Raw genomic sequence first — 22,732 nt, 5'->3', positions numbered from 1 at the left:
TACTACGTCTGCCCTCTGGTGGCAGCATGATGAATAACCATTCCATTCAGACTGATTATTGTAACACACCCCTAGGTTATGAAAACATTCTTTGAAAATATGTGTAGTTGCGTGTTGAGTTTTTTTTTTCTTTTTAATTGGCTGGATTTTTATTAATTATGCAAAAATTTAAGAATTGAATACAAATCCCAATATGTAGTTACAAACTGTGTCCATCACTGTGCTACATATACTTGGAATTCAAACCATTTAAGAGTTTAATTTGAGGATGTGGCGAGTGGGTATCCTTACATGCTAAACTACACTGGGCCATTTGGGATTGATTTTAAGATTCTTTCACTGGGTTTTACTATATCCAGTGACCATTGCAGTTTAATGTGTTTCACTGGCCCAGTCAGTTTGTGTGATTAGGGGTATTGGCCCCGTCAGTTTGTGTGATTAGGGGTATTGGCCCAGTCAGTTTGTGTGATTAGGGGTATTGGCCCAGTCAGTTTGTGTGATTAGTTGTATTGGTCCAGTCAGTTTGTGTGATTAGGTGTATTGGTCCAGTCAGTTTGTGTGATTAGGGGTATTGGCCCAGTCAGTTTGTGTGATTAGGTGTATTGGTCCAGTCAGTTTGTGTGATTAGGGGTATTGGCCCAGTCAGTTTGTGTGATTAGGGGTATTGGCCCAGTCAGTTTGTGTGATTAGGTGTATTGGTCCAGTCAGTTTGTGTGTGATTAGGGGTATTGGTCCAGTCAGTTTGTGTGATTAGGGGTATTGGTCCAGTCAGTTTGTGTGATTAGGGGTATTGGTCCAGTCAGTTTGTGTGTGATTAGGGGTATTGGCCCAGTCAGTTTGTGTGATTAGGGGTATTGGTCCAGTCAGTTTGTGTGATTAGTTGTATTGGTCCAGTCAGTTTGTGTGTGATTAGGGGTATTGGTCCAGTCAGTTTGTGTGATTAGGGGTATTGGTCCAGTCAGTTTGTGTGATTAGGGGTATTGGCCCAGTCAGTTTGTGTGTGATTAGGGGTATTGGCCCAGTCAGTTTGTGTGATTAGGTGTATTGGTCCAGTCAGTTTGTGTGATTAGGGGTATTGGTCCAGTCAGTTTTTGTGTGATTAGGGGTATTGGTCCAGTCAGTTTGTGTGATTAGGGGTATTGGTCCAGTCAGTTTGTGTGATTAGGGGTATTGGCCCAGTCAGTTTGTGTGATTAGGGGTATTGGCCCAGTCAGTTTGTGTGTGATTAGGGGTATTGGCCCAGTCAGTTTGTGTGTGATTAGGGGTATTGGTCCAGTCAGTTTTGGTGATTAGGGGTATTGGTCCAATCAGTTTGTGTGTGATTAAGGGTATTGGCCCCGTCAGTTTGTGTGATGGTGTTATGAATACAGAAGTTTGGGCTGGTACAGGAGCCTTCAGGGGTTTGTAGTCTAAAGAAAAGACACTGAGTAACTGATACCCCTTTCACGCACAAAACCCGAGGTTAACACAGGATACTGACCACAGGTTCAACCCACCTTTGACCCATCAGTACACTGTGGTCAGGGGTAAGTACCTCGTCCTCGCGTTCACTGCCGTACTGCTCAACAGGGTTTCTGTGTTTCGAGTCAATGAAAGGGGACCCAGGCAGCTTGCAAGTCCATTTTTTCCTGCTAATACAGCCATTTTGTGCCAAGATTTTCACTGAGTGCAGTGGGCAAAGGCTGAGTGCACCGTAGGATATATTTATCAAAAAATAAAATTAAGTGTAATTTCTGATAATTGGGCAATCCTACTCTGGAGGTACACGGTGCAATCTACTCTGGAAGTACAGTGTCCCTGTGCAAGCTACTCTGGAAGTACAGTGTCCCTGTGCAAGCTACTCTGAAAGTACAGTGTCCCTGTGCAAGCTACTCTGGAAGTACAGTGTCCCTGTGCAAGCTACTCTGGAGGTACACTGTTCTGTGCAAACTACTCTGGAGGTACAGTGTCCCTGTGCAAGCTACTCTGGAGGTACACTGTTCCTGTGCAAGCTACTCTGGAGGTACACTGTTCTGTGCAGGCTACTCTGGAGGTACAGTGTCCCTGTGCAAGCTACTCTGGAGGTACAGTGTCCCTGTGCAAGCTACTCTGGAGGTACAGTGTCCCTGTGCAAGCTACTCTGGAGGTACACTGTTCTGTGCAAGCTACTCTGGAGGTACACTGTTCTGTGCAGGCTACTCTGGAGGTACACTGTTCTGTGCAGGCTACTCTGGAGGTACAGTGTCCCTGTGCAAGCTACTCTGGAGGTACAGTGTCCCTGTGCAAGCTACTCTGGAGGTACACTGTTCTGTGCAAGCTACTCTGGAGGTACACTGTTCTGTGCAGGCTACTCTGGAGGTACAGTGTCCCTGTGCAAGCTACTCTGGAGGTACACTGTTCTGTGCAAGCTACTCTGGAGGTACACTGTTCTGTGCAGGCTACTCTGGAGGTACACTGTTCTGTGCAGGCTACTCTGGAGGTACAGTGTCCCTGTGCAAGCTACTCTGGAGGTACACTGTTCTGTGCAAACTACTCTGGAGGTACACTGTTCTGTGCAGGCTACTCTGGAGGTACAGTGTCCCTGTGCAAGCTAGTCTGGAGGTACACTGTTCTGTGCAAGCTACTCTGGAGGTACACTGTTCTGTGCAGGCTACTCTGGAGGTACAGTGTCCCTGTGCAAGCTAGTCTGGAGGTACACTGTTCTGTGCAGGCTACTCTGGAGGTACAGTGTCCCTGTGCAGGCTACTCTGGAGGCCGTTAACGCCAGCAAAACCTGCAGCTGCTGTAAAGCCAACCGGTCAGAAACTTCAGTAAACCTCCATGCCTGAACACTCAGGCACCAATGCACTGTATGTGTGCCATACAACCTGAGTAAGAACAATGACCACAATAATAGTGTTTTATGGCCAGCAGTGTTCAGTCATAAGCTGTACGAATTACACGGATGATTCCACAACACACAAAACATCAGAACAAGTAAAGGTTTTTTCCTCCCATCTGAACCAAAACTTGGAACCAAACTATTAAAAATATACATTTTATTAACATTTACCTTTACAGCTTGACCCACAAGCACTAGTCAGTACCAGATGAACAGACAGAACCAGAACCATAAAGAAAAGCACAGAAACATTGTTGGGGGTGGGGGGGGTTGGGTTTGGGTGAGAAATAGGGAGCCCCTCAGGAGCGAAGCTGGTCCAGGGGGTCCCGACTGCGGTTGGACAGGTGCGCCTCTAGAATCTGCCCAAAAATATCCCTCTTCAGCAGACTGTAGGCCAGTGGCAGGAGCTGCTTTACCACCTTATACAAATACTGAGAGGGGGAGGGAGAGAGAGGGAGACAGGGAGAGAGAGAGCAGGAGACATCCAGCATTATGGCAGGTGCTGACTTGCACTGCATTACAGTTGGACTCAGGTTGAATACGCACACGCGCGCACACACACACAAGTTATGGTCGATCTCAGGTTGATAAGCACACACTCACATGAGAGCCGTAGCAGAAGAGGTCGAGGCCAAGCTCGTAGCCCATGCCGTAGTCACACTCATCGTTGGCAAATTGCACAAAGGTGATCATCTCCTGGATGGGGGCAAAGGCCTTCATTCTCTCCTCATCATTTTTGGCATCAGCGATGGCTTTGCATATCCTCTTGAGACCAGCTGGGAGAGAAGGCCAAATTAGTGACTCTGTGTGCTGTAGGGGTAGAGTAGGGGACTGTGTGTGGTGTAGGGGTAGAGCAGGGGAGTCAGTGTGTGGTGTAGGGGTAGAGCAGGAGAGTCAGTGCGTGGTGTAGGGGTAGAGTAGGGGACTGTGTGGTGTAGGGGTAGAGCAGGGGACTGTGTGTGCATTGTAGGGGACTCGATTTGTAGTGTAGGAGTAGAGTAGAGGACTTGGTGTAGTGGTGTAGGGGTAGAGTAGGGGACTGTGTGTGGTGTAGGAGTAGAGTAGGGGACTTGGTATAGTGGACAATACCACCTTACCGTCAGTCTCAGGCAGCTCCCGATAGCCCACATCATTCCTGTCAACAGGAACCACGATCCCAGCACCATGGAATGTTTTAGTGACCACCTAGAACAGAATCCATCCTGAATCACTGCTACAGCACTGAGAGTAGCTACAGCTCAGAGTCAAACAGAAATGGCAGTTATAACAGCAGGATTAGTTGCTACGGCACTGTCAGTTACTAAAGCAAGGTGAGTCACCTTTCGGTCACGCTGCTTCATGGCTTTGGTCTTCTGCTCCAGTGAGTATCCCAAAGTTTCAGCAGAACTCCTGAGCTCAGTCTCCAAGGCCTGCAGTGGCCCCACCCCCTGCCTTCCTCCCGCCTCCTTCTTCTTCTTCAGCAGGAAGAGCCTTAGGGACAGGCATCCTTCATTAACTTCACCCCCTATCCCAGCAGTCATTGTCTACATTCCAAAGCACCACTGAAGGACAAAAACCAGCTGCTAAACCCACACTACGCCCCCCTCTCTCCCACAGCATCCCCCTCTCTCTCTCTCTCCCACAGCACCCCTCTCTCTCCCACATCACCCCCCTCTCTCCCCCACTCCACTCACCCCTCTCTCCCACATCACCCCCCTCTCTCTCTCTCCCACAGCATCCCTCCCTCTCTCTCCCACAGCACCCCCCCTCTCTCCCACAGCATTCCCCTCTCTCTCCCACAGCATCCCCTTCTCTCTCCCACAGCATCCCTCTCTCCCACAGCACCCCCCTCTCCCACATCACCCCCCTCTCTCCCACAGCACCCCTCCCTCTCTCTCCCACATCACCCCCCCCTCTCCCACAGCACCCCTCCCTCTCTCCCACAGCACCCTTCTCTCTCCCACCGCACCCCTCCCTCTCTCTCCCATAGCATCCCTCCCTCTCTCCCCCACAGCACCGCCCCCCCCCTCTCTCCCACAGCACCCCTCCCCCACCCCCCTCTCTCCCACAGCACCCCTCCCCCACCCCCTCTCTCCCACAGCACCCCTCCCCCACCCCCCTCTCCCACAGCACCCCTCCCCACCCCCCCCTCTCCCACAGCACCCCTCTCTCTCTCCTACAGGTTGTGTATCGGCAGCATAAGTGCTTTGGCCAGGTGTTCAGCTGAACACCTACAGGACAGCAGCGAAGAGGTTGTCGCCCAGCTGGGTGATGGAGCAGTTCTTCTGCGCTTCGTTTTCCCCGATGAACACAGGCAGGCTGTCAGGCGTGTCCCTGCAGGGGGGCGGGGTGGGGGCAACAGCACAAAACAAAACTTAACTTTGCTTTGAAACACTTTGTTAAAGAAAAAAATATCAATAGAAAAGAATATTCATCAGCACCCACTGTCACAAACTGATTTATAATAGCCGTGGCTGTAACAGCTGTAATACCTGTCACCTGTAAGAGCCGTTACTTGTAAAAGCCCTGTTACCTGTAGCAGCATTGTTACCTGTAGAAGCCCAGCTACCTGTAGCAGCCCTGTTATCTGTAAAAGCCCAGTTACCTGTAGGAGCATTGTTACCTGTAGCAGCCCAGTTACCTGTAAAAGCCCAGTTGCCTGTAGCAGTGTTGTTACCTGTTGCAGCCAAGTTACCTGTAAAAGCCCAGTTACCTGTAGTAGCCCATGTGATGCTGAGTCTCACTGCTTCCTATAAGGACCGTCTGAAACTCTGGTGGGTCATAGAAATGCCTCCAGTGCAGGAAGTAGTTTGGATTATTGACAGATCGATGCTTCCCAGCCATGATGTCAAATGGACCAACCAGCTGCAGGCCCAACGTCTCTCTTAAAGCATCTGCATACAGAGGCACAGGGGTCAGGGTTCAGGGGGAGGAGCACAGGGGTCAGGGTTCAGGGGGAGGTGCACAGAGGTCAGGGTTCAGGGGGAGGAGCACAGGGGTCAGGGTTCAGGGGGAGGAGCACAGGGGTCAGGGTTCAGGGGGAGGTGCAGAGGGATCAGGGTTCAGGGGGAGGAGCACAGGGGTCAGGGTTCAGGGGGAGGTGCACAGAGGTCAGGGTTCAGGGGGAGGAGCACACAAATACCCAGGTTTTTCCTCAGCCTATTGTGTTGATAAACACAAACAGGCACAGTGCCAGATACGTTAATAATATATATACACACACATTAATGCTACAGCATACAATCATGTTGTACATGATTCTATGCTTACCCAACAGTGTAGGGATGGGGGGGGGGGCTCCTGTTTCAGCATGACAATGCCACAGGGCACGTAGCAAGGTCCATATAGAAATTGTTTTTCGACAGCATGGAAGAACTTGACTGGCCTGCACAAAGCCCTGACCTCAACCCCAGCCAACACCTTTGGGATCAATTGTAAGGCCAACTGCGAGCCAGGCCTAATCGCCCAATCAGTGCCTGACCTCACTGTGAAGGAGTGGCCCTTCACTAGGCTGTTAATTGTTTAATTGTTTGTAATTATTGTAGTTGTTGAATTGCAGTTATTTGTAATTGAAACCAGGTGCAATTGATGGCTCAGCCTATTTAAGTCTGTCAGTAGGGACAGAGGGGGAGGAAGGTGAGCCACTACGATCATTTGTATTAGTCCTTTTTACAAGTCTTGTTTTTCTCAGTTGTTTTTAAGCCTTTTTTACACTCACTAATGCTCTTCTGGCCGAATGGAAGCAATTCCCCACAGCAATGCTCCAACATCTACTATAAAGCCTTCCCAATGCTCATAATTTTGGATGTCAGGGTTCCACATACTTTTGGCCATGTAGTGTAAATTTATGCACGCACGCACGCACGCACGCACGCACGCACGCACGCACGCACGCACGCACGCACACACAGTGAATTCCATAATGTTTTGGATAAAGACTTTTCTCGATTTGGCTTAGTACACCAAAACTTACCATGTGAATTGTTTGATTACAAATCTAAAATTTTTCTGTGGTAAGCCAAATTGAGAAAGAAAATGTCTTTGCCCCAAATATTATGGAGCTCAGCGTGTGCACACACACAGCTTTATTCTATTCATATTAAATGAATATCCTCCATTTTCATGTTTCTTCTTTATTATATCCATTAAAAGGAATAAATGAAGCCACACAACTGCACAAGCATAACATGTGAGAAAAAGAAGTCTGTCTAGTCACGTATCCTACGAGTAACCAACTGATCCAGACTCCTACACGTCCTTAACTGTAACCATACCGAAAATGTATACTGTACATAAATAGATGTGTACATGCTAAAGCGTCTGCTAAATGCCTGTAATGTAATGTAATGTACATCGTAAAAGGAGGAATACTGAGTAAAAACAGAAGGTGAATTGTGTATAAAGCACAGGTGTGCAAGTGTCGCAAGTAAAAAAAAAAAATTGTGTTGTGAAAAGGAGGTGTGTTGTGTATAAAGAGGAGGTGGTGTTGTGTATAAAGAGGAGGAGTGTTGTGTATAAAGAGGAGGCGGCGTGTTGTGTATAAAGAGGTGTGTTGTATATAAAGAGGAGGAGTGTTGTGTATAAAGAGGAGGCGGCGTGTTGTATATAAAGAGAAGTGTTTTGTATAAATAGGTGTGTTGCGTATAAAGCAGAGGAGTGTTGTATATAAATAGGAGGTGTGTTGTGTAATAAGAGGGGGTGTGTTGGGTATAAAGAGGAGTGTTGTGTATAAAGAGGAGGTGTGTGAGGCATACCACATGGGTTTTGTGAATGGCGACGCTTGCAGAAGTTCCAGAAGTGGTAGAAGTCATCAGGCATCGGCAGCTGGTACAAACTCTCCACTTCCTGCTGTAGCTCCGCCGGGACCTGCCACTCCATCCCCGGCCTGGCTTTTTTCACCTGCCCATTGGTCGTTTCTGCTTCCTGCAAAACACAACACAACAACCACTGCAGCTCGGCTGTAATTACACCCTCCACTAACAAACCAACCACTGCAGCTCAGCTGTAATTACACCCTAACGTTGTCCACCTAGCTTCTTCGAGAGAATATAACGTTAGTTGCAATGCTAGCTACCGATTCAGAACAACTATTTAATACAGTCATGACTTAGCTTGCTAACCAGTATGCAATGCTCAGCTAACGTTAGCTCTCGTGTCAACTGGCACAGAGTAGGCATCTAGCTAGCTAGCTAATATTACCTTGCTCGCCATCCTTGGCAATCAAGCAGAGGGTCATGCAACTGGTCAACTAGATAAGTTAGCTACGCAGCTAACATTGGCTAGACTGTTATCCAGTTAGTTAGCATATGTCACACAACCATATCTGCGCGCGAAGAGCAGTTCGTTTCCCAATTAAACACTTGAACTATGCCATCAGCTGCCTGGCGGTAACATTACTGGCTGACGAACCAAGTGATAAACAGAAAGGCGCTATAGTTAACGTAGTCGGCTAGTTATTTCACCAATGCCGGTAACGTGAACAAATGGATTCGATGTTTAGTGCTAGGCAATGCATGCTAGCTGACTACCCAACGAGCGAAACTGAACTCACCTGGCTAGCTAGCAACTGAACGTGTGGAAACGACTGCAAAATTTCAGCGAGCGGCATTAATTTCTAAATAAAACAACAAAAGCACGTCTCCTAACGTTAAGCAGCTAGCCAGCCGTAAATAGCAAGCCATGTAGCAAAAGAGATGTTAGACTAATCAATATATTGTACTTTAGACTAGCTTGCTTAGAGCTACATTAGTTATCGATATCTACAGTTGAATTTATCATATTAATAGAATAATACTGCCACTACATGCATCACTATAATTTAGTGGCTAGTGACTATAATTATGGCTAGCGTTCGTGGTTCATTTTTCCTTCAGCTGGCTAGACAAATACCTGTAATGCAGATTTTGCTCTTCGTTTCCCGCGCCCTGCCATCTTTTCTCGTTCGTTTTCTCTAAGGTAAAGAACAACAGCCCACAGAGCTGAAACGTTACCGCCCACTTTTCAGCAGCCCTGGTTCCGGAAGTGTATTTCCCATTCATTTTCTCTATAGGCATTTCAGAAAAACGCTAGATAATAATATTGTCTTGAACCGAACCATCCAGCTACGAGATGAATCGTGACATTTAAAAAATGATTCAGAGCGTAAAAAAATTTTTGGAAAACGAAAAATTTTTATAGGGTGTACTTAACGTTTTTAAGAGAGAATAAACTACAAATCCCATATAGCAGTGCGAGTGATATAATCGTATCGCTCTCTCCTCACTTTCAATCGGTTTCAACCACATTTTGGTTAATTACATTTGTCTTTAGTTATTTATTGTACTTAACGTTATAGCGTTTTATATTATATCGTTCTATACTATAGTTCCTGACCTTTTTATCCTTACCTATTGCAACTGGCTTCAGTGAGCTGCGCTGTGATTGGCTGAGCTGGTCTCTGCACTAAAACTGCCTTCAGTGAACTGCGCTGTGATTGGCTGAGCTGAGTAGAGCCTCTCTCTCCCTCCTCCCCCTCTCTTTCTGAGCCCTGCTTCCTTTTCTCCTGCTGTTCTGCGTCACCACGGCAACACTCTCTCCGCAGCAGTCTGTCTCCACCCTCCTGTCTCTCTCTCTCCCTCTCTCTCTCTCACTGCGTCAGGCTGCAGCAGGATCCCGGCCTCCCCTGTGCTGTTTTCTCCAGGCCCACAATGATGAGCGGTGGGCCAGATCACTAGATGCAGCAGGATGGGCCCCTCCTCCCACCGATGGGCGCGCTCCCTCACCCTACTGCTGTAAATGGGCGAGGACACTGACACCCAAAACATCAACCACAGCTTCCTGCGAGACTATGTTACAGAAGGTAGGCCAGCACCTTCCTGCATCCCTCCATCCCTCTCTCTCCTTCTCTCCACTTTCTACCTGAGCGCTGACTCTGTCTCTGCTCTGTAACATGCAGGCTAGGCCTTCCAATCCTGGCCTCCTTTTGAGGAATGCTAATGATTTAATTTACTAATAATATAGATTGGTGATGATGTCATTAAGGCTGCCGGTGATGCCACGCTTGTCTTGTTTGTTGATAGCAGTGTAAGTAGCCTGTCCTATCTGTAACTGTGGCTGAGGGGAAAATGTGTGCTGCCTGATCTCTGAGTTAGGAGCTGCTCTCTGCAATACAGTATATCCTCATCAGACATTATGAGCTGCCCTCTCTACAATACAGTATAGGCTCATCAGACATTATGAGCTGCCCTCTCTACAATACAGTATAGCCTCATCAGATATTATGAGCTGCTCTCTACAATACAGTATAGCCTCATCAGACATTATGAGCTGCTCTCTACAATACAGTATAGCCTCATCTGACATTATGAGCTGCTCTCTCTACAATACAGTATATCCTCATCAGACATTATGAGTTACTCACTCTACAGTACAGTATAGCCTCATCAGACATTATGAGCTACTCACTCCACAATACAGTATAGCCTCATCAGACATTATGAGCTGCTCACTTTATAATTAATATAGCCTCATCAGACATTATGAGTTACTTTCTGTACAATACAGTATATTCCCATCAGACATTATGAGCTGCTCTCTATACAATATATCCTCATCAAATGACCTACTCTCTCTACAATACAATATTCCCTGATCAGATGTTAAGGGCTGCTCTCTCTACTGTACAGTATATACTCATCAGACATTAAGAGCTGCTCTCTCTGCTGTACAGTATATCTTCATCAGACATTAAGAGCTGCTTTATATGTAATATAACCTGATCATATATTTAGAGCTGCTGTAACAGCTGTATGCCCGGATCAGACATCATGAAATATATAAAAGAGAGTTCACTTTCTGTGATTTTTTATGTCAGTTTTAGGGTATGTTTATGATTGGCCCAGACAGGTTTTGTGGGTAATTAATGATATTTTAGATTCTTATAGGAGTTTCGGATGGCACCAATAGGTATTTAGTCTAAAGCAAAAACACACTTTAAATAACTCCAGAGTAGCCTGTACAGTGATATTATTCCTCCAGACTTTGTCCATGTAGATATTACCCTATTATTCTTCAAAAAATTGCATTCCGTCTTATTTTCAGGAGGATCTGTTTCCTGAGGCACATGCCGCCTGAGACTACTGCACTCAAGGAAAGCAGTACTGGCACAGATTACTGTAAAAACACACCTCTGTTTCTAATTGTGACTAAATGCTATGAAACTAATCTGTTCATATATGCATCCTCAGGAAACACAACAATGCTCTAGAAGGTGCTTTGGAGCTACTTGTAGTTTCTTTTTTTTTATACTACATTCAATGTTCTGCTGCATTTGCACAAACTGCAAAATGCCCCCATGCCAGCAGTACTTATAAGTTTTGTATATGAGAGAATGTATGTAGCAGTGCTTATAACTCTCCTAGTGGGTTGAGTAGGAGCAGCATGAGGAGCAAGTTAGGTGCAGGTGAGCAGGGCCGTTCCTACTCACACCTGCTCCAAGCCTCTTAAGAAGGTAAAGCATGTGCTGGAACAGTCAGTAAATATCGAATCTCTATTGGAATCATCAGAGGATGGGGAGAAAATGGAGGCCGAGGATGAGGTAGCGTCCTATAATGCACCGGGGCAGCAGGTAGAATGACCGGTTGGCAAAGAGGGGTTCTCCTGGCTCAGGTTATTATTTGTGTGCACGTATCAAAATTCACCTTTGTGTGAATTACTGGAACAGTATGAAATCTGCATTTATATAATTAATTAATTTCTCTCTCTCCTTTCTCCCTTTCCTGTCCCCCTTACAATCTCTCTCTCTGTCTCTCTTTCTTTCTTCCTCTTTCTTTCTCTCTTTTGCCCTCTATCTCTTTCTCTTTTCCTCTTATTTCCCCCCAGCTGATGTTATTTCCACAGCAGAGTTCAACCAGACGGGGGACCTGCTGGCTACAGGTGACAAGGGGGGGCGTGTGGTCATCTTTCAGAGAGAGCCAGAGGTGAGTCAGCTCTGTAACACTGGGCTGTGTGTATTATACTCACAGAGTCAAGTCTGTAGCACTGGGCTGTGTGTCATACTCACAGAGTCAGGTCTGTAGCACTGGGCTGTGTGTCATACTCACAGAGTCAGCTCTGTAACACTGGGTTGTGTGTAGTGTACTCACAGAGTCAGCACTGTAACACTGGGCTGTGTGTATTATGCTAACAGAGTCAGCACTGTAACACTGGGCTGTGTGTATTATACTCACAGAGTCAGCAGTGTAACACTGGGCTGTGTGTCATACTCACAGAGTCAGCACTGTAACACTGGGCTGTGTGTATTATACTCACAGAGTCAGCACTGTAACACTGGGCTGTGTGTATTATACTCACAGAGTCAGCACTGTAACACTGGGCTGTGTGTAGTGATGCCCCAACAGAGTCAGCTCTGTAACACTGGGCTGTGTGTAGTGTACTCACAGAGTCAGCCTGTAACACTGGGTTGTGTGTATTATGCTAACAGAGTCAGCTCTGTAACACTGGGCTGTGTGTAGTGTACTCACAGAGTCAGCTCTGTAACACTGGGCTGTGTGTATTATCCAAACAGAGTCAGCACTGTAATACTGGGCTGTGTGTAGTGTACTCACAGAGTCAGCACTGTAACACTGGGCTGTGTGTGTTATACTAACAGAGTCAGCACTGTAACACTGGGCTGTGTGTATTATACTCACAGAGTCAGCTCTGTAACACTGGGCTGTGTGTATTATACTCACAGAGTCAGCTCTGTAACACTGGGCTGTGTGTAGTGTACTCACAGAGTCAGCACTGTAACACTGGGCTGTGTGTATTATGCTAACAGAGTCAGCACTGTAACACTGGGCTGTGTGTATTATGCTAACAGAGTCAGCACTGTAACACTGGGCTGTGTGTATTATGCTAACAGAGTCAGCACTGTAACACTGGGCTGTGTGTATTATACTCACAGAGTCAGCTCTGTAACACTGGGCTGTGTGTATTATACTAACAGAGTCAGCACTGTAACACTGGGCTGTGTGTATTATACTAACAGAGTCAGCACTGTAACACTGGGCTGTGTGTAGTGTACTCACAGAGTCAGCTCTGTAACACTGGGCTGTGTGTATTATGCTAACAGAGTCAGCACTGTAACACTGGGTTGTGTGTAGTGTACTCACAGAGTCAGCAGTGTAACACTGGGCTGTGTGTCATACTCACAGGGTCAGCACTGTAACACTGGGCTGTGTGTATTATACTCACAGAGTCAGCACTGTAACACTGGGCTGTGTGTATTATACTCACAGAGTCAGCACTGTAACACTGGGTTGTGTGTAGTGTACTCACAGAGTCAGCTCTGTAACACTGGGCTGTGTGTATTATGCTAACAGAGTCACCACTGTAATACTGGGCTGTGTGTAGTGTACTCACAGAGTCAGCTCTGTAACACTGGGCTGTGTGTATTATACTAACAGAGTCAGCACTGTAACACTGGGCTGTGTGTATTATACTAACAGAGTCAGCACTGTAACATTGGGCTGTGTGTATTATACTAACAGAGTCAGCAGTGTAACACTGGGCTGTGTGTAGTGTACTCAAATGTTTATTATGCTACAATTTTCAAACAATATTCCCTTTTTACATGTGTGTCTTTGAGTGGGTGTGCATTTGTAGGTGCATGCCAGTGTGTGTATACACCAAGTAAAAGCTTGTTTTCTGGCTGTGTAGAGTAAGGCAGAGTCATGCTGTCAGGGTGAGTACAATGTGTACAGCACCTTCCAGAGCCATGAGCCTGACTTTGACTATCTGAAGAGCCTGGAGATCGAGGAAAAGATCAACAAGATCCGATGGGTTCCACAGAACAACGCTGCTCGCTTCCTCCTCTCCACTAATGGTGAGAGACCCACAGGGAGAGCATTTGCCATAACACCCTATGACCTAACTGCGTGTGTGCGTGTGTGTGTGAGTGAGTGTGTGAATGTGTGTGAGCGTGTGTTTGTGTGTTTGAATGAGTGTGTGTGTGTGTGTATGAGAGAGAGAGTGTGTGTATATGAGTGTGTGTGTGTTTGTGTGTGTGTGTGAGTGTGTGTGTGTGTGTGTGTTTGTGAGTGTGTGTCTGTGTGTGTGTGTGAGAGAGAGAGTGTGTGAATGTGTGTGTGTGTGTGTGAGAGAGAGAGAGAGTGTGTGCATAACTCTGCTGTGCTCCTGTAGATAAAACCATAAAGTTGTGGAAAGTGAGTGAGAGAGATAAGAGGCCAGAGGGTTACAACCTGAAGGATGAGGAGGGAAGAGTGAAGGACCCATCTACAGTCACCACCCTACAGGTAAACACACCTGCACGCCCACCACCCCACTCCACACCACCACACACACACCCACACACACACACCACACTCACACACACCACACACCACACACACACACCACACACACACACACCACACACACACACACACACACACACACACCACACACACTACACACATCCGCACACACCACACCACACTCACACACACCACACCACACCACACACACACACCCACACACACACCACACACCTCACACTCACACACACACACACACACACACACACACACCTACACACACACACACATACACACTCACACACACACACACAGAACACATTCACACACACACACACACACTCACACTCACACACACACGCACACACACACACAGCCTTTTTCTGTCATGGTACCTGTCCATTTCCAAGGGAAACAGGTAGGTACAGAAAGGTATGAGTACATACAGACGGGCGAAGACAGGTGTGAGCAGGTACATACAGGCAGAGGTAACAGCCGGTACAGACAGTTGTCAGCAGGTACTGATAAGTATATAATTCAGGTTAGATTTGTTCTGTTTGCTCTCCAAACAGGTCCCAGTTCTGAAGCCCACAGACCTGATGGTGGAGGTGAGCCCAAGGCGGGTGTTTGCAAATGGCCACACCTACCACGTCAACTCCATCTCCGTCAACAGCGACTGTGAGACCTACCTGTCTGCTGATGACCTGCGCATCAATCTGTGGCACCTGGGAATCACTGACCGCAGCTTCAGTACTCTTTATATACCTTTAAACACATTACTACCTACCTACCTTCAAACGCAGACTAAAGACTCATCTCTTCAGGCTGCACCTCTCCCCACCCCTCCCTAGCCTATAGTTTAGCTCAATGTACCTAGTTAGGCTAATACAATTACGTTAGTTTTTATTTGGCAGGATTGTTTTTGTCTGATTAGGCAAATGTGATTCCAGTGCTAGTTTGTACTTGGTAGGATTGTTGTTTGCTGAACAGGTTACTCTACAGGGTTGGAGTCCTGATCTGTGTGGTCACTTCTGGCACTACGATCTTTACTTCACTCTAGTGTGTTTCTTTTGCACCTCTGCACCTTGAACTAATGCACTTGTTGTACGTCGCTCTGGATAAGAGCGTCTGCTAAATGCCTGTAATGTAATGTAATGTAATTACAATTCCAACATCTGTCACCTTTACACTCTTAACATTATAATATACCTACACCTGCCTCTACTCTCTTAACATCATAATATACCTACACCTGCCTCTACTCTCTTAACATCATAATATACCTACACCTACCTTTACTCTCTTAACATCATACTATACCTACACCTGCCTCTACTCTCTTAACATCATAATACACCTACACCCGCCTCTACTCTCTTAATATCATAGTATACCTACACCTTGCTTTACTCTCTTAACATCATAATATACCTACACCTGTCTCTACTCTTTTAACATCATAATATACCTACACCTGCCTCTACTCTCTTAACATAATATACCTACACCTGTCTCTACTCTCTTAATATCATAATATACCTACACCTGCCTGTACTCTCTTAACAACATAGTATACCTACACCTGCCTCTACACTCTTAACATCATAGTATACCTACACCTGCCTCTACTCTCTTAATATCATAGTATACTTACACCTGCCTTTACTCTCTTAACATCATAATACACCTACACCTGCCTTTACTCTCTTAACATCAAAACATATCTACCCCTGTAACTTCTGGTCTTACACATCATATTATACCTACACCTGGCACCTCTACTGATCTGTGTAGTGGTGGTTTATTGTGTTGTTTTTGCTGGTATTGTTGCTGTGTGTATTTTGTTGTTTTTTTTGTGTGCGTTGTATTGTCTTCATTCTCCTTGACCCTGCACTCCTGAGATATTGTGGATATTAAGCCAGCAAACATGGAGGATCTGACTGAGGTGATCACAGCGGCGGAGTTCCACCCACAGCACTGCAATCTGTTCATATATGGCAGCAGCAAGGGCATTGTCCGGCTCTGTGACATGAGGGCTTCTGCTCTGTGTGACCAGCACACCAAACGTGAGTACTAATGCCTCTACTGCCCTTCTGCTGCCCTCAAATGCATCTGCTATGCTCTACTGTCCCTCTACCGCCCGCTACTGCTACAGCAGCAGCATAGCTGCCCCTAGTGGTGGGGGGGGGGGTGAAGTGTGTGTATTTAGCCATGGCCTTGTGGTAGAGGGTAAATTGCTGCTCCCCGTAGTCTTCGAAGGTCCAGAAGACCCTGAGAATCGCTCGTTCTTCTCGGAGATCATCTCCTCCATCTCAGATGCGCACTTCAGCCACAGTGGCCGCTACCTGCTCACCCGTGACTACCTGACTGTCAAGGTGTGGGACATCAACATGGAGAGGGGCCCCATCGAGACCTACCAGGTACACCTCCACACCAGGCCATGAGTCTAACCACCAACTCCAGCAGAGCTCAGTGCCATCTGTATGGCACAGTTATTGAACCAAGAAAGGGGGAATGGGGATATCTGCACTGAGCCCAGAGCTTCTGACACCATTCAGCGCAGAGCTACAGACACCATTCAGCCCAGAGCTACAGACACCATTCAGCCCAGAACTACAGACACCATTCAACCCATAGCTACAGACACCATTCACCCCAGAGCTACAGACACTATTCAGCCCAGAGCTACAGACGCCATTCAACCCATAGCTACAGACACCATTCACCTCAGAGCTACAGACACCATTCAGCCCATAGCTACAGACACCATTCAGCACAGAACTACAGACACCATTCAACCCAGAGCTACAGACACCATTCAACCCAGAGAAACTGACACCACTCACCCCAGAGCTACAGACACCATTCACCCCAGAGCTACTATTAAATGGGTTGGTGAATTATCCAAAAGACACACTCAGGACTGTGTTTGGCACTTTTCAATGTCCTTATAGCCCTCTCTACAGAGAAATGAGGACAATGATAGAATCATAATTAAATCCTCAGGTGAGTGGTAATAAATGTGTCATATGCTAATGTAAAAATGCTGATCTGTAGGCTAATATAACATGATGATATCAATTTTAACATGTTGACATCATTAACATTTTAGTGTCACAATTAGTATGTTTGAAACTGACATTGAGGTGTTTTAATTTATCACTGGCAGGTTCATGAATATCTGAGAAGCAAGCTGTGCTCCCTCTATGAGAACGACTGCATCTTTGATAAGTTTGAATGTGCCTGGAACAGCACAGACAGGTCAGTGGCCTCAGAACCCCCCCCCCCCATATCTCATATTCTCTGGGAAAACCCCTCTAATATCCTAGTATTATCAGGGATAACCCCTTCCATGTCCCAGTATTCTCTCAGAAAGCCCCTCCCATATCCCAGTATCCTCTGGGAAAACCCCTCCCATATCCCAGTATTCTCAGGGAAAACCCCTCCCATATCCCAGTATTCTCAGGGTAAATCCCTCCCATATCCCAGTATTCTCAGGGAAAACCCCTCCCATATTCCAGTATTCTCAGGGAAAACCCCTCCCATATCCCAGTATTCTCAGGGTAAATCCCTCCCATATCCCAGTATTCTCAGGGAAAACCCCTCCCGTATCCCGGTATTCTCAGGGTAAAACCCTGCTATATCCCAGTATTCTCAAACCCCTCCCATATGCTAAATCAAAACTATAACTCAAAATAGTTTTTCTCCATAATTCATGAACTTAAATTAAATGATTTGGCTCCAACAGGGACTGAATAAAAAAAGCAGAAAGCTTAAAAAATATGGTAGTATTTTCATATCCTTTCAAAGGCTGATCCGGTTTGATGGCAGAGACACTTCACATGTACTCTCTTCTCTGCAGTTTACTTCCCTACCCTGCTACCCTTACTGTACCCTACCCCTGTCCTCTCTTTCTCTCACTCTACAGTTTGCTTCCCTACCCTGTTACCCTTACCGTACCCTACCCCTGTCCTCTCTTTCTCTCACTCAGCAGTTTACTTCCCTACCCTGTTACCCTTACCGTACCCTACCCCTGTCTTCTCTTTCTCTCGCTCTGCAGTTTACTTCCCTACCCTGTTACCCTTACCGTACCCTACCCCTGTCCTCTCTCTCGCTCAGCAGTTTACTTCCCTACCCTGTTACCCTTACCGTACCGTACCCCTGTCCTCTCTCTCGCTCAGCAGTTTGCTTCCCTACCCTGTTACCCTTACCGTACCCTACCCCTGTCCTCTCTCTCACTCAGCAGTTTACTTCCCTACCCTGTTACCCTTACCGTACCCTACCCCTGTCCTCTCTTTCTCTCACTCTACAGTTTGCTTCCCTACCCTGTTACCCTTACCGTACCCTACCCCTGTCCTCTCTTTCTCTCGCTCTGCAGTTTACTTCCCTACCCTGTTACCCTTACCGTACCCTACCCCTGTCCTCTCTTTCTCTCGCTCTACAGCGTGATCATGACGGGGGCGTACAACAACTTCTTCCGGATGTTCGACAGGGAGACGGGGCGGGACGTGACCCTGGAGGCGGCGCAGGACAGCGGGAAGACGCGGGCCGTGCTGAAGACCCGCCGCGTGCGCTCGGGCGGGAAACGCCGCAGAGACCATGTGACTGTGGACAGCCTGGATTTCACCAGGAAAATCCTGCACATGGCCTGGCACCCCACAGAGAACATCATCGCCATCGCCGCCACCAACAACCTCTACATCTTCCAGGATAAGGTCACCTCCGAAACGCTGTGACCTTCAGCCATTGCCACAGCCCCACCCCTTTCTACACAGCCACTCCCACAGCCCCACTCCTTTCTACACAGCCACTCTCACAGCCCCACCCCTTTATACACAGCCACTCCCACAGCCACACCCCTTTCTACACAGCCACTCCCACAGCACCACCCCTTTCTACATAGCCACTCCCACAGCCGCACTCGTTTCTACACAGCCACTCCCACAGCACCACCCATTTATACACAGCCACTCCCACACCTCCACCCCTTTCTACAGAGCCACTCCCACAGCCCCAACCATTTTTACACAGCCATTACCACAGCCCCACCCCACCTTACATGGCCACTCCCACAGCTCCACCTATTTCTACACAGCCATTGCCACAGCCCTACCCCACCTTACATAGCCACTCCCACAGCCCCACCCATTTCTACACAGTCTTTCCCACAGCCCCACCCCTTTCTACACAGCCACTCCCACAGCCCCACCCCTTTCTACACAGCCACTCCCACAGCCCCACCCCTTTCTACACAGCCACTCCCACAGCCCCACCCCTTTCTACACAGCCACTCCCAGTCTCACCTCTCCCTACTCAAGCACTTACAGCCTCCCACCTTCCTCCCGTTTCTTTGCTTCTCTCCATCCTTTGCATTCTTCTCATCTCTTCTCCCTCCCTCCTCTTTCCCCTCTACAGGACATGGGTTCATGATTCACACGATGATGTAATAGATTTGATCCTCCACAGATTCAGATGTGATGTCATAGATATTATCCACTATAGACTCAGATATGATTAGGACCACCAGTTTGTCTCCACCATCTGACTTGCAGGGTTATCCTCCAGGGGTCCCCATAGGCACTCCAAAGGCACAGTCAAGTAACTAATAAACCGGACGTGTTTATAAAAACAATTAGTTGACCTAATATGGGGAGAGTTAGAAGAAGGAAAGTGAACAAGGATAGAAGTTAAAGTGTGATGTCTTTGAGCGAACAAGTAAAACAGTATCTTCCTGGTACACTGCATACCGATGAATCAAATTTATTTTGCACAACTTGCAATTTAACAACAAATTATGCAAAGAAGAAAGCAATAGATCAACTTTTAAGAACTAAGAAACATCACCAAGGTCTGAGATGGACTCTGAGGGGAAGCTGCAGACAGTAGATTTGTTTTATTTGTTCTTCAGGGAAAATCCATCACAACTAATGTGAAAGTTTTCCTTGCTGTTACAGTGTGCCTACGTGACTTGCATTACTCTCCAGTTGTGCATACAGTGAGGTGCGCCCCACTGTAGCGTCAAGACGCTTATTGGATTATAACATTGATTTTTAAAATATAACTGCATTTTGTGTGACATTGTGAGTTATATGTTAAAAGCATATAAAGACATCCTTAAAAGCTTGTTGCCAAATTGAGCGCATTAATGTGCAGTGCCCCCATTGTAGCACTAGCAAGCAGCATTTGGTCAGATAATTTCCCTAAAGTTCACAAACCTGTAGGCACTGTTTTGCTTTTGATCCTAAGGAAGCACGTCAACCCTCCTACTACACCGCATTCTTGGTGAAAACTGGACAACTACAAATTATTTCCTCAAGAAAACAGCACTGCAGTGTCACTGGGTGAATTGTGGGATACAGCTGAATAAATATTTCCAAACCTTTCTTCAAAGGCAAACGGTACTTGGCCATGGTAACAAACCAACAAACTCTGTTTTCATTTGAACTTCATACATGACGTTCACCACTTTTATTTCATTGATCCTTTTTGTTTTAATAGTTAAAAAATATTTTTATTAATTTCCCACCACTTCTAACAAAACTTATCATGCTCCTGTACAACACTTAAAAATGCTGCTGCGTGTCCATAGTAGCAAAACTGGGCTTAACTGAGTTGCTTGTAAACATCGCCATCAGGCATCGCCTGTGCTGAATTACTGAATCATCTTAGATGGCTGAGGTGGTGCAGATGGGATAACTGGTGAGAACTGGCTTGAAACAGAGGTGACCTCTAACTGCCCGAGGACTGGAGGACCATGCAAGGGAATGAGGGGAAGCAACCTGGTGGCCCTAACGATGATGTAATAGTATATTCTACTGTTCTTTTGTCTACCACTGGGTGGCAGCACTGACACAACGCATGCACATTTCGGGACTGTATGGTGGGAAAATGTCTCAGTTTGTTTTCAACCATAAATTAACTTTTCTGTAAAATGGCTGGACCTCAGTCTGTGCTCATCTCATCATTATACTTCATGTTTGTTGTTGGCTGTTGTCCATGTGCCTGTATACAGTTATTAAGCCAGAAGTGAAACAAATATTATAATATAAATATCAGTAATGTAATATAACATTATTAGCATAATGAGGAAAAATGTAATCCAAATTCTTAAAAGGTAATCATGAATATATTTTCAAGGCTTTTGAAATATATTTCTTTAAGAGGAGAAGTTCAAAAGCAAAGTGGAGAATGTGCATGAACATCCTGCTAACACTATGTCTTCAGTGTCTGTGGCAGTCGAACACTGTCCTTGTGATCACAAGCTCTGTGCCTCATAAACTAAAAAATATATTGGTAAAAAGATTTTTTTTAAATTAGATTCAGAGTTGGTAACCAATGAGAGAGAGAAATAGTGTTTAAGTGGACAGAGCTTGGGGATTACAGGGAGCAGCAGAACCAAGTGTGGATCAGTGCATTAGGCTCAGGCTAACAGTCATTTCTGCAGGTCATCTGTTTATCTTTGAGTCTTTTTTTCACATCTACACATTCTCCTCTTCCTCCTTCTCACACATCCATCCATTTCTCTATCTGTTCATTTGTTCAGTTGTTTATGCCAAACCAGTGATTATAAATATGTTAATATAAACATGTTAATATGAGCTTTCAAGTAAAGATTAAAGCAAAACCTTTCCTTGCCTTTGTGCTTTCTGACCCCCAGGTGCTCCATGTACACTGTCTTGCACAAGGCTCCAAAGACTGGGTACCCTAGGGTACCCTAACCCTAAGCTGCTTTGGAGTTTGGTGCATTTTCATGTTTAAAACCACAAACCCCCTGATGCCCCAATACCAACTACTGTAAACCTGGCAGGTTGTCAGAAACATCAGTAAATGTCTAAAATATCTGTCATTCCACATCTGGGCCAATCAAAAACATACACTAAAACTGAAATAATATTTAAAAAATAATATTAAAAAACACAGAAAATGAACTATCCCTTCAGGCCACAGAATGGCTGTGCACTCATACTCACACCCCGGGCTATCTGGCATAACTCCTTCAGACAGAGGTTATTTTTCAAGTGACTAAATTATTGACAGACTGGTGAAATCAGTGGATAGGTAACTGCTGAAAGGCTGGACAAGACAACGAGAAGGAGCCAAACCTGCACTGTGTTGCCCTCCGAGTGATCAAGATCCTCACTTAAGCTGTTATATTACACATAAAGAACCAGAGGACTGCCACGACAGGTGCATTTGGTATTGGTCATTTGGAGATCATTTGGAGTGAATAACATGGTATCCAATTAACAGCACAGCCTTTTAGTGGGCAGCCAATCAAAACTGAACATAAATAGAATATCCAAACAGAACAGACACAACATATCTGACCTCCAGTTTTTGTTTATAAATCGCATACTTTACATCAAAAGTAAATTTTTATGATGTTCCTGTCCATAAGTTTGGGAAGGACAGTAATTACAGATCTTTATCCTGTGGCTTACTGATCATTTCAAATGCATGCAAAGTCATACAGGGGTCGTAACAGTCTTTGTTGGGTGGGTTGAGAGAGTAATTCTGTGCTGGTGAGCTGGTGTTCAGTATAACTCTGTGCTGGGGTGCTGGTGTTCCATGTAACTTTGAGCTGTTGTGCTGGTGTTCAGTATAACTCTGTGCGGGTGTT

General features: G+C 46.1%; 2 protein-coding genes and 1 long non-coding RNA gene across 5 annotated transcripts; 2 read left to right on the top strand and 1 right to left on the bottom strand.

Moving 5' to 3' along the window:
• The first annotated feature begins 2,526 nt into the window (after window positions 1-2,526).
• LOC135255999 (uncharacterized) lies at window positions 2,527-3,283 on the top strand. The gene is made up of 2 exons (XR_010330347.1): window positions 2,527-2,640; window positions 2,702-3,283. It is a non-coding gene; the product is annotated as an uncharacterized LOC135255999 (long non-coding RNA).
• Window positions 3,001-8,883, bottom strand: LOC135255996 (histone PARylation factor 1). Of its 2 annotated transcripts, none has more exons than XM_064337870.1 (8): window positions 8,729-8,883; window positions 7,594-7,762; window positions 5,553-5,733; window positions 5,075-5,173; window positions 4,180-4,330; window positions 3,958-4,045; window positions 3,464-3,636; window positions 3,001-3,291 (listed from the first exon to the last, which is right to left on the bottom strand). In XM_064337870.1, the coding sequence occupies exons 1-8, from the start codon at window positions 8,768-8,770 to the stop codon at window positions 3,160-3,162; spliced, it is 1,035 nt and encodes a 344-aa protein (XP_064193940.1). In that variant the 5' UTR covers window positions 8,771-8,883; the 3' UTR covers window positions 3,001-3,159. The 2 variants fall into 2 exon arrangements, with proteins under 2 accessions (XP_064193940.1, XP_064193938.1); XM_064337868.1 differs by having other exon boundaries at window positions 7,594-7,786; window positions 8,729-8,785.
• Window positions 8,884-9,345: 462 nt separating this feature from the next.
• On the top strand, window positions 9,346-21,736 carry LOC135255995 (serine/threonine-protein phosphatase 2A 55 kDa regulatory subunit B gamma isoform-like). Of its 2 annotated transcripts, none has more exons than XM_064337867.1 (9): window positions 9,346-9,677; window positions 11,699-11,796; window positions 13,517-13,682; window positions 14,000-14,112; window positions 14,685-14,862; window positions 16,014-16,178; window positions 16,363-16,532; window positions 17,282-17,373; window positions 18,605-21,736. In XM_064337867.1, the coding sequence occupies exons 1-9, from the start codon at window positions 9,614-9,616 to the stop codon at window positions 18,846-18,848; spliced, it is 1,290 nt and encodes a 429-aa protein (XP_064193937.1). In that variant the 5' UTR covers window positions 9,346-9,613; the 3' UTR covers window positions 18,849-21,736. The 2 variants fall into 2 exon arrangements, with proteins under 2 accessions (XP_064193937.1, XP_064193936.1); XM_064337866.1 differs by having other exon boundaries at window positions 18,557-21,736.
• The last annotated feature ends 996 nt before the right edge of the window (window positions 21,737-22,732 follow it).

The sequence above is a fragment of the Anguilla rostrata genome, chromosome 5 (genome assembly GCF_018555375.3).
Source record: "Anguilla rostrata isolate EN2019 chromosome 5, ASM1855537v3, whole genome shotgun sequence".
Taxonomy (NCBI): Eukaryota; Metazoa; Chordata; class Actinopteri; order Anguilliformes; family Anguillidae; genus Anguilla; species Anguilla rostrata.
The sequence above is the reverse complement of the archived record's forward strand: the minus strand, read 5'-3'. Positions and strand labels throughout refer to the sequence as shown.

Bases quoted from the DNA above. Each gene is read 5' to 3' on its own strand.
- LOC135255996 (XM_064337868.1), bottom strand. From the start codon at position 8,770: ATGGCAGGGCGCGGGAAACGAAGAGCAAAATCTGCATTACAG. The intron at 5,734-7,593 runs GTATGCCTCACA...CTCTGTATGCAG, and splicing joins CCATTCACAAAACCCATGTG to ATGCTTTAAGAGAGACGTTG. The intron at 3,637-3,957 runs GTAAGGTGGTAT...CTTCTCTCCCAG, and splicing joins GGAGCTGCCTGAGACTGACG to CTGGTCTCAAGAGGATATGC.
- LOC135255995 (XM_064337866.1), top strand. From the start codon at position 9,614: ATGGGCGAGGACACTGACACCCAAAACATCAACCACAGCTTCCTGCGA. The intron at 13,683-13,999 runs GTGAGAGACCCA...GTGCTCCTGTAG, and splicing joins CTTCCTCCTCTCCACTAATG to ATAAAACCATAAAGTTGTGG. The intron at 17,374-18,556 runs GTCAGTGGCCTC...CTCGCTCTACAG, and splicing joins GCCTGGAACAGCACAGACAG to CGTGATCATGACGGGGGCGT.